General features: G+C 31.4%; 2 protein-coding genes across 2 annotated transcripts; one reads left to right on the top strand and one right to left on the bottom strand.

The window, feature by feature from the left end:
• The first annotated feature begins 5,566 nt into the window (after positions 1 to 5,566).
• LOC119687802 (actin-related protein 2/3 complex subunit 4-like) lies at positions 5,567 to 6,321 on the top strand. Its single transcript, XM_038102289.1, has one exon. It carries the CDS (start codon positions 5,735 to 5,737, stop codon positions 6,239 to 6,241), a length of 507 nt encoding a protein of 168 aa, XP_037958217.1. The 5' UTR covers positions 5,567 to 5,734; the 3' UTR covers positions 6,242 to 6,321.
• Positions 6,322 to 8,599: 2,278 nt separating this feature from the next.
• Positions 8,600 to 9,295, bottom strand: LOC119687801 (secreted RxLR effector protein 161-like). The gene is made up of 2 exons (XM_038102288.1): positions 8,891 to 9,295; positions 8,600 to 8,835 (listed from the first exon to the last, which is right to left on the bottom strand). The coding sequence occupies exons 1-2, from the start codon at positions 9,276 to 9,278 to the stop codon at positions 8,663 to 8,665; spliced, it is 561 nt and encodes a 186-aa protein (XP_037958216.1). The 5' UTR covers positions 9,279 to 9,295; the 3' UTR covers positions 8,600 to 8,662.
• Between the last annotated feature and the right edge of the window lie 2,768 nt (positions 9,296 to 12,063).

Raw genomic sequence — 12,063 nt, 5'->3', positions numbered from 1 at the left:
TGGTATGCCAAAATAAATACCAAATTCGCGAAAAGTATTTGTATTTGCCATATAACACAAAAATATGTAAATTTCCTTCATTGCCCTCGTTCAATTGTGACCACCACGGTTATTTTGTATTTGCTGATTGGATTTTATTAACAAATCTATTAAAATATGAAACATAATTAATATATAGCAATAGTATTTTTTATGCGCAAATACCAATCAAATAATATTTAACGGTACAATTATTGATCGTTTCCATAAAATTTCCACTATATCCATGCTAATGCACTTCATCCCTTGAGCTTAATGCACTTGGACTAGTGTTTAAAAAGAAAATGGAGGAGGAGTCAGTTTTGCTCGATAATTCTAATAAAATCTGCAATTTCCATTTATTTACTATAGAATTAAATTTAAGTTTTTTAGTAAATACTAAATAAAAACTTACATTTCGTACTTCAGACATTTCAACAGATTTTATTTATTTTCCAAGTTTTAGATTTTTTGTATTCAAAATTTTCTCACTTATTTTTTAGCGCCAAAATTATTCACATAAATCAAAAAATTTTGTACACAAACCCAACTGTCATATTTCATGCGTTGCCAATTATTTTCAAACGTGATCCGTATCGTTTCAACAAAGATGATTCAAAGATCATTGAGCGGATCATGTTTGCTGAAACGCAGCTATTATTAAATAGTTTTTGCGAAATTCGCAAAAATGTTAATAACTTAAGTTGCACTCGATATTATTGCAACTTTTAATTATTTATTTTCAATCTCGCTGTCAGCTTGACACAATTAAAAACCGAAAATCAGCATTTCTTACCGTCAAACTGACGAGCTGACCTTGGTTACTGCTATTGTGCAAGGTGCAAACGACGCTGCCTACTTTTAGGCATGCCTTATGTTGGAATATAACCCAAGAACGTTTTTCATACGGTGAACCTTTCGACTCACAATATCTATAAGAACCGAAATCAATAAACGCAAATGGAAATGGGTCGGTCACACTTTGCGTAGACCGACTGGTGTCACCGCAAGAATGGCAAATAAGTGGTGTCCGATGGGTAGCAGAAGAAGGGGCAGACCTGCTCACATCTGAAGAAGGCAAATCGACATGAAAATGTTACACATGCGGAAAAGCTGGGGAGAGTTGAAGCTATTGGCCACCCATCGTACCGAGTGGAAGATATTTGTTGCGGCCCTATGCTCCTCCTAGGAATTAAAGGATTAAATATACATATATTACAATGTTCGCTGTTCTTGAACTTCGTTTTGTATACTTCTCATATGATTAATGTCATGTATGAAAACAAATTGTTTAAAATATCCATTAAGTCTTTTGAATAGGATTTAAGTGAAAGAGAAAAGATATGTCGATAGCCATTCTGTTACTTTTAACAAATACAAACGGTTCCACAATAAAAGTAATCTGATTGCCAGAGTGTTTAATTTCAATAACAAAATGAAATCTGGTTCGTAACTACTTTTTTCTACAAACAATTGGTCTTTTTTCAAATCCAGTACGATACGATAGTCTTTTTATAAGTTTACTTCCGTCGATTGCCATAGTTTATTTATATTCGTAGTCGTAGTTCGTACTCGTCGTAAAATTTAGTATCACACGTGAATTAAAACATTTCATAAAGGACTGCTAACTCATCAATTTATTGTATCAGGTCATTCACATATTCAATAATATCATCAAATTGCAGAAATATTGTTTTTACTGCTTCGATTCTACTCTACCAGCTTGTTTCAGAGAGAGATTTTAGGGTCGACTTTTTCTCTTTCTCCTTCTCTGGTAAGTAGAGTTAGAGTTTCAAGAAATATATTTGACTTTTTGCGAGGCCCTTGTGCGACATCGCCAACGCCTAGTGCCGCCACTGCAATCAAATAAATTTGTTTATTCAAACAAACCAAATTAAACCAAAATATCACATCAAGTAGTATACTCATTTAAAATTTTATTTTCAACGCTTTTTAGTGTTATTTCAGACGAAAACTATTCTACGCATATGAACCAATACAATTTACCAATGCAATTTGAATTATATGATCACCTATACGATTTCGTCATCGCTCGTAAAGCTGATAAACTTTTACGAACAAATAATTTTCTGTAAAATCGTTGTGACAGTTGGTTATTAAAACATCAGGTCTGCGAGTGCTAGCTTCCGTTATATAGTAAACCAACTGCTTGATTCTTTTTACAATAAATGTTTATATAACAGCTGCGTTTCAGCAAACAATGATCTGAATCAAAGAATACTACAAGTATTCTTTGATCTGAATCATCTTTGCTGAACGGTACGGATCACGTATGAAAATAATTGGCAACGCATGAATTATGTCAACTGTCTTTGTTTACAATTTTTTTTTTTTGATTTGTGTGAATAATTTTGGCGGTAAAAGAATAAATGAGAAAATTTTGAATATAAAAAATTAAAAAAATAGAGAAATGATGAAATCTGTTGAAATGTGTGAAATATTAAATATAATTTTTTATTTAGTTTTTATTTACTTTAAAGCTTAAATTTAATTCTCTAGTAAATAAATGAAAATTGCAGATTTTGTTCGGATGATCGAGCGAAAGTGAAACTGATTTTTCCATTCCCATTTTAAACACTAGTTCAAGTGTATTCAGCTCAGGGGATGCAGTGCATCAGCAAAGATATAGTGCAAATTTTGTGGAAATTATCAATAATTTTTCCGATGAAGATTTCAGAAAAAACTTTAGACTTCAAAGATGTATTACTAATTATTTGAGGGATATGTGCGCATAAAAAATACAATTGCTTTTTATTAATTATATTTTAGATTTCAAAAAATTTGTTTATAAATTCCAATCAGCAAATACAAAATAACCGTGGTGGTCACAAACGAACGAGTGCAGAGAAGGAAATTTATATATTTTTGTGGTATATGACAAATACAAATACTTTTCGCTAAATTTGTATTTGTTTTGGAATATCAAAAGCTTCTGCATGGACAATAATGGAAAGAACTAGTGTTTGGCTCATATCAATTGAACACCAATTTATAAAATGGCAAAATACGGCAGAAGCACTTGTTAACATGGCAAAAGTGGAAACTACGAAAAAATTTCCGTTCGTAATTGGTTGCATAAATAGCACACATATTAAAATAAATGCACCACACCATAGCAAAGATGTTTATTTTAAAAGAAAGCATTACTATAGCTTAATCTTGCAGGCAGTTTGCGATGAAAATTTATTATTTTTATAGATGTGTATGTTGGAGAGTCTGGTTCCTTACATGGCAGCCGTATATGACCGTATATGGCAACTGTATAGTACAGCATCGTTTCCAATCAAATTTCGCAGCAGTTTTTTTCAAGGATATCCTGCATATCTGTGATTCTGCTGTAATATCAACAACACCACACTAGTGACTACAAAAGACATTTAAGTTACACATCACAATTAATTTTTTTCTCTGAGCTCAATTGTTGTACGTCGTGGCTAAAAAAAACACTTCATAAGCAAAAAAGTTAGAGCAGTCGGCTTGCGTATGCTAAGGAGCATGCCCACAAAAAACTAGACTTCTGGGGCAGCGTCATATTCTCAAACAAGTCTAAATTTAATATTTCTAGCTCAAAAGGCATGACTTACGTGTGGCGGAAACCTAATATTGAGTTCAAAAAAGAAAATTTAAAAGCTATTGTATAGAATGGCGGTAGAAATGTTATAGTTTGGGTCTGTTGTCAGCCGCCGGCGTTGAGAATCTGGAATTTATTGTTGGTAACATGGACAAAACAATATACCTCAACGTTTTGAAAAAAAATTTGCTCTAAAGTGCCGTGAAACTTGGAATTTCTGAAACATTTCGTTTCTACCAACACAATGATCCAAAACATAGGACCGGTATCGTACAGACTTAGTTGATTTGGAACTGCCCACATCTGATGACACCACCGGCGCAGAATCCAGACATGAATGTCATTGAAAATGTATGGACAATATTGAAACAAAACATTCGGCAATATACTATTTCCAACAAAGAAGACTTATAAATGACTATTTCACAAGAAGAACTTGTACAAGAAAACTTGTAGGTTCAATGCCGAAGAGACTTGTAGAAGTGATGAAGAGACTTGACGAAGTGATAAAAGCGAAAGAGTGTCAAGTATTGACTTTGGCACCAAATGAAATATTTTTTTGTAGATGAAATAAACAGGCGTTAAAATAGGGGCATTTTTATAGTTTATGTTAATTATTTATTAAAACAATATTTTCGGTAATTTTGAAGTTTCTAAATGAATTAATAAATATTTTTCCTTAAAAATGGCATTTAAATATTTTCAATCGATGATATAACGACTCATGGTTAACATCGAATAATTTCATATTGATTCATTCACAAATGAGTTATAAAGAATTGTAAAGAATAAAGTATATTCTACAATTAAATTATGTATTGTTCTGATTTAATTAAATAAAATAATTCAATTCAAATTATTAGATTTAAATAAATTATCAAACTACAATTTATTACTAATTTAAATATTACTTTCAACAAAGAAATAAATAATAATAACATAAAATAAATAAAAAAATAAAATAAAAAATAAATAAATATTAATGCAGTTTTGTTTATATTTATTACTGCATCGTATCATATGTTTAAATCGCATTGCTAATCATATCTTCATTAAAATACGTTCCACTTTTATTTTTTACATATGTACATTCCCCATCGAACCAGAATGGGAACCAGATCAATTGCTGGTTCACCCTATTGTTTTTGTGTTGCATGTAAAATTGAGCGGAACATGTTTTCTGTAAGACAGCTAATATAAGATATAAATATATGACTAATTATATTCTATTGTTATGTTCAAAAACGAACATATGCAAAATCCGCTCATTTAAATGTTCGCTTACAATTTTGTAGGAAAGTAATTTAAAAAGTGCATATCATAAGAGGTAATATCCCTTCTACCCTTTCATCAGCCCTTGGTACTTGCAGTCTCAAAAAATTATTTACTAATAATGTAATATAAGAAATAATTTAAAGATCACTGGTGGTAAGTATTTGGTGATACTTGTAACAGCTATATAGTCAGCCTAAAATTATCACTACTTTTCGAAACCTCTCTAATTAATTATTGCAATTCATACAATTAACAAAATTTGGATTTAGATACATTTGCCTCTCTCAATTTTAGCATGGATTATATTAATATTTATACTTTGAAAATAATAAAAACCATTATTATTACTGCTTTTATAAGTAGCTGATAAAGCAATATTCGAAATCATTTCAAGACTAATTTCATAATATATAATAATAAATGTATGTATGTAGGAAAGCAAAATGTTGCTTTGTATGTTTTCATGTGTTGTTTTTGTAATTTTAAGCAATATTTAAGCAACTATAGGTGATAATAAATTTATAAAATTCTCCATAAACATACTAATAGCAATAACCATCACCTTTTATTTTTGCTGTATTATCCGAATTTGTATTCATGGAAGCAAATACCACACGTCATTAATTTATAAATTTGAATTATTCTCTGTAAGGTGGACGCAAAGTGTCAAAATCAATTTTTTGACATTTCGTGTGCAGGGCAAGACGGGTACGCAAGACGGTGCAATGCATTCGTGTAAAATTTGTTGTTAATGTTGGAATAGTGCGTGATTCATTTGTAAAGATAGCAAACAGCAAGCAATTGATTAAATTATTTAAAACTGATACAAACATTTTTGAAAGGATTCCGATGGCGGCTACACTTAAACCATATTTAACAGCCGTTCGGCATTCTCTTACAGCTGCGATGTGTTTACAAGATTTTCCCTCACAGGTAGTGGAGCGTCACAACAAACCAGAGGTTGAAGTCTGTTCCAGTAAAGAACTAGTACTAACACCTGTTGTTGTATCCCGAAATGAACGTGAACGTGTACTTATAGAACCATCCATAAATTCGGTACGCGTTAGCATTTCTGTTAAACAAGCCGACGAGATTGAAAAAATTCTTTGCCATAAGTTCACACGTTTCATGATGAGACGAGCTGAATCCTTCATAATATTACGTAGAAAACCAATTGATGGCTATGATATAAGTTTCCTTATTACCAACTTTCATACAGAACAAATGTACAAACATAAATTAGTGGACTTCGTTATAAGTTTCATGGAAGAGATTGACAAGGAAATCAGTGAAATGAAATTGGCAGTGAACGCAAGGGCACGTACCTGCGCAGAAGAATTCCTTAAGCGATTTTAGACATAATCATTTCTTGCAAAAATATAATTATATTATTAGTAAACCATATAATTATGAAATTGTTTTGTATTTCAATTTAATTTAATGGACCAATTTCGGTCGCCAATAAAAAGTATTTTATTTCTTCCTAAAATATATTTATGTACATATAAATAATTTCTCCCTACTATAAAAATCAACAATTAAAAAGTAGATATTCCTGGTATTTTTATTCTACGAAAACTGGCATCTTGGTTACAAATGAATGAATCCGTCAGTTAACAATTCTCGTTTGTGGTGCTTTTTCGATTTATTAAAACCTGTTTCAAAAATATAATCACATCAGTGTTTAGGGTATTGATTTCTCGTTTTACTCAACAACAAATTACTTTATTTAGTCGCTAAGGATTCATTTTAACTATTTTAGATTATAAATTACCAAATTACATAATAAAATTGTATTTTATATTTGGGAAAAATAAAAGAAAAAAGGCGCTAAAATATGTAGGAACAATGTGTAACTTTTGATTATTTTTTTGAATTTACAAAAGGCTTACTTAGAACTATTCTTCCATTTAAATATGATTATCCCAATATTTTGTGGACGGTGTCAGGATGCCAAGTCTTTCCTAAGTCTTCTTTGTCTACGTCTTCCAACGTTGGAACGCTTGTTGCTGTATTTTTCGAACTTAGTTTAGTAACCATCTCGATTCTTTTACTGTAAAAAATTGATTGGAAGCTTTTCGTCTCATATTTTCTACACGATTTTTATGTAATACCTAAGTGTTCAATTATGTGCTGAACTGTTGAAGATCTTAGATTTATCATTTCAGCTATATTTCGTTGAAAAATACCCTTTTTTAAATGTTCCAATGCCAAAATGTTGACATCTACTTTGAAATTTTTTATGCTATTATTTTTTTTCATAATTCTTAGATATGATTCGATTTGTATTAATTTAAACTACAACACGCAGCTAAGACTCCGTAATTATAATATATGCTCATTCCTATTTAATATGTATTCTAATATTTGCTCCCACCAAGCTATGAATATTTCTGTGAAACCATGTAGTTGCCAAAACAATTATCTGTCATAATACTGTCAAAGTAAAATTTTTATCATATAATATACGTAAGCGAAACTTCGAAAAAATTTTGAACACTTGTGCATCTCTGTGTGATATTGCGAAAAATATCTCTTATATTAAAATTGGTGTGATTTCTTATCAAAGAAGATTTTATATAGAACGGAACCTTAAATGAGAACAACACAAAATAACAAACACAATCTGAGAAATTGCACTACCATCCCAAAATGTACGATTATTTCCAACTTAAACAACTTAAGGTCCTTATTCGCTCCGAATACGAACCTTAACTTGCTCCTTAACTTACTCTTAAGAAAAATTATATGGGCAATGAGTGCAATAGGGAGCATAATTTTGACTCTCTGGTTTGATTTGTTGACAAAAAACATTATTGCACTGCCCCAAATTTAAAAAAAATTACCGCCAGAATGATTGTAAAAAAGGTAGTAAAATTCTTGTATCACTGTTTGTGATAACTTATTTTTTCTAATAATAACAGCAAATTAATAAGTTAATAATAATAATGCAAGTAATTAATAAACAAGTATTTTAGAGACGATAAAAAGTTTTATTAGAAGTTTTACTGTGTTCCAAACATTTGTATTATTTATTCTAAAAAATGACCCAAAAATTGTTTTAAATTGATGTTTTTTGTATGTGTCATTATTTTTATTTCGGTCAATCTATACGTCATCTTAATTATTTATTCTATATGTCTTATAACTATTTTGTTTAAGTATTTCACTTTTATTTCTATTATGTTTCTAGGTAAAGATTCATAACAATAACATAAATGAAATAATTAAACGACAGTGTAATATATTTATAAATATAAGCAGGAATTCTATATATGTTTCCAAATATATATTGAATATTTTTTTTGTATACACAGTTTAATAAAACCGTCTTATAGTTAAGCAAATCAATAACAGGTTAAAAATTTATATATATGTATATTGTATTTACTTTTTAATTGTTTTTGTATTGTATAATCATTCTCTTATTCAATGAATTTAATTTGTAGCTATATTAATAAAAATATTTAATTATATTAAATTATTTATGTATATTATATATTTAAAAAAACTAATTTCGTAATAAATAAATCACAAATACTTTATTATATATTTTTAGCAAAAGTGAAACACGGTCCGATGTATTTTTAACATGTTCTTTACTTCGCTTTATTAACTATACTAAAAATGAATAATGAATAATAATTACAAAAGGAATATAGAATAATGACAGGCCAGAGTTGCCAGGCAATTAATATTTAAAAAGTACTTTACATAACAACACCCCCTCTTAAAGTGCTTTTATTATGTATAAAATATGACTTTAATATTTCATTCCTAATTTCCGTAAGCAATTAACATGCTTTTCTGTAGTGAGTCCTTTGGTAAGGACGTCTGCGGGCATTTCTTCTGTTGGCATATATTTGATTTTAACAGTGCCGTCGTTAACCTTGCTGCGAATAAAGTGATAACGAATATCAATGTGCTTTGTCCGTGGATGATACCTGAAGCTTTCCGTTAATTTTTGAGCGCTTTGATTATCATTAAAGATTTCAATTGTCTTACTTGTAATGCCAACATCATCAAGGATTGCCTTTAGATATAACGCTTCTTTTGTGGCCTCAGATATGGCCATATATTCTGATTCAGTGCTTGAAAGCGCTACTGTACGTTGCTTTCGAGCTTCCCAACATATCGCTGCTCCTGATATAATGAACGCATACCCTGAATATGAACGTCTATCGTTTAAGTCAGCGCCCCAATCAGCGTCAACCAGACCATACAATTCTTCATTGTTTTTCTCATACAATAGACCATAGTTGCTTGTACCTTTAAGGTATCTTAGAATTCGTTTTGCTGCTTTCCAATGTTCCACGTTATAATTTGAATTGAACTGGCTAAGAAAGTTTACAGCAAACGCAATATCAGGTCGAGTTGTAACAGCTAAGTACATTAATGCTCCTATCAAGCTTTGATAAGGATACATCTTCATAACACCTTCATCAATTTTTGTTGGTTTCGTTAACTTAATGTTCAATTCTATGGGAGTCTTCACTGGTTTACAGTCTTTCATATTGAACTTTTCAATGATGCTTTTTGCATACTTCTCTTGTGAAAGAAAAACTTGATGATCGCTTAAATTTTGATGAAACTCGATGCCAAGACAATTACTTACTATTCCCAAATCCTTCATTTCGAAATCATTCGCAAGTGCAGCCTTTATTTCTTTTATACGAAACTTATTATTGGACGCTATTAGTAAATCATCTACATATATTGTCATCAAAACAATGTCGTTACCTTCACGCTTAGTGAATACACAAGGATCCTGTTGTACTGCACTTAGACCCATATTCTGTAGTTTCTTTGTCAATTTCATGTACCATGATAGCCCAGACTGACGAAGTCCATAAAGAGCTTTCTTTAATAAACATACAGGTGACTTACTTGATTTAATCGCCTTTAACCAATGCTGCGCTGTTTCTTTAACTTTTCCACACAATATTGTTGAAGTTTTTCCCACTGGTTTTGATGAAACAACTTTGTTCAGGAATGGTATAAGATAATCGGGAATTTCCATGAAGACACTCTCTTCGAGCTCTCCATTTAGGTATGCTGTAATGACATCCATCTGATGGATCTCCAAATCCATTTTTGCTGCCAGTGCCGCAAGTAGTCTTATAGATGTTGAACGAGCGACTGGAGAAAACGTATCATGAAAGTCTTCACCTGGTCGTTGTGCAAAACCCTTCGCTACTAATCGTACTTTCTGTTTTTCGTCATCTTTAGTTCGAAGCACGAATCTATTCCCAATAACTTTTCGTGATTTCGGTCTTTCGACCACTTCCCATGTTTTATTCTTTAGTTGTGCCACCATTTCGTCTTCTAGCGCTTTTGACCAGGAATTTGTTTCATCGCTTTCAAGTGCCTCCAAAATCGTTACTGGAGTTTGATATGTAGTGAGAAACGCCATTTCACAATCTTCAAAAACGTTGTTGTCAGGTTCATCATCTGAATGGTTTTTATCACCAATTTTTCTTACTGAACTTGTATTTTCGTCTTCGTTGGATGATTCTTCACCATTCCGATTTGACGTGTAATATTCTTTTCGAGGCCTACCGCGTGAATTTGTGCGAATAAGTCTCGGACGACCTCTTCTACGAATGGAGTTTTCTTCTCGCGTATCTGTATTTTCTACAATTTTCGGATTGACCGACAGTTTCTGATTTTCACAATTTTCGAACGCAATATCGATATAATCATTTGTTTGGCAGTCGTTTTCATTGTTAATATAAATGTTTTCGTATTTATTATGATAGATATTTTTGTTTACGAACACGACATCACGACTTATTGTTATATTTCGTTTTGTAGGTGACCATAGCCGATAGGCTTTTGCTTCGTTTGAATATCCAACAAAACATGTAAGGTTCTGACTTAGAATCGAATTTATCTCTAGTCTTATCCTTTTTTAGGACATATGCTTTAGAGCCAAATACTTGAAAATGTACAATAGTTGGCATTTTACCAGTCCACAACTTGTGCGGTACTACACCGTTCAATGCTTTTGTAGGACACCTATTCCGAATATAGCACGCTGTATTTATGGCCTCTGCCCAAAAATTTGGCGGAACTTCAGCTTGTTTCATCATGCAACGGGCCATTTCAACTAGAGTTCTGTTTTTACGTTCAGCAATACCATTTTGCTCCGGCGTATATGGAGCAGTTAAGCGTCTTTGTATACCAAATTTCCTCAAGAATAAATTAAATTCAGAATTAACGTATTCTCTACCATTGTCTGATTGTAAAGCCTTAATTCGTTTACCCGTAAATGTTTCTACTGCTCTTTTGTATTGCTTAAATACATTTAATACATCGGATTTTTGTTTTATAAAATATACATGACAATAGCGTGATTTGTCATCAATAAATGTTACGAAATATTTTGCATCCGAATTTGATGCTGTTCTCATTGGTCCGCACACATCACTATGCACGATCTCTAATAAGTCACTTGTTCTAGTTTCTTTACTCTTAGGAAATGGTTTTTGTATTTGTTTTTCACTAATACAAATTTCGCAAGTCGGAAGTTTTTGTTTAGGATTTAATTTTAATCCGTGTACTAGGTTATTACTAGCCAATTTTTTAAGATCGTTTTCATTTATGTGGCCCATTTTCTGGTGCCACTTTTCAATGTCACATTTTTCTTCAACAACTTGTGCAAAATGATTTTTATTTTCAACAATAAAAAGATTTCCACATCTTTTCGCTCGAGTTATAACCTTCTGATATTTGTCCAATACGATTGCATCTGAAGGGCGAAAATGCACTTCATATCCGCTGTCTACTATTTTTGATACAGAAAGTAGACTTGTACGCAAGTCCTCGACATATAGAACTTCTTTAAGATCAATATTATTATCACGACCGTATACGTCTACAGTTATTTTCATTTTACCGACGCCGTTTATATTTGTTGTGTTGTCGTTTGCTAAGTTAAGCACTTTATTCGATTTTTGAAAGTCTGTAAAATATTCACGGTTTGCACTTAAATGGGCAGTACATCCACTATCTAGGCACCAATAATTTTCTTTTATTGAGCTAATAAATGCATCTTCAACATGATAGCTAAAATTATTGTTTACAGATTTTTTCGAATTTTTCAATTGCGTGTTATTTTCAGCTTTTGCTTTATTTTTACATTCACGTGCAAAATGTCCGATTTTGCCACAATTAAA

This window comes from Teleopsis dalmanni, chromosome X (genome assembly GCF_002237135.1).
Source record: "Teleopsis dalmanni isolate 2A chromosome X, ASM223713v2, whole genome shotgun sequence".
Classification (NCBI taxonomy): domain Eukaryota; kingdom Metazoa; phylum Arthropoda; class Insecta; order Diptera; family Diopsidae; genus Teleopsis; species Teleopsis dalmanni.
The sequence above is the reverse complement of the archived record's forward strand: the minus strand, read 5'-3'. Positions and strand labels throughout refer to the sequence as shown.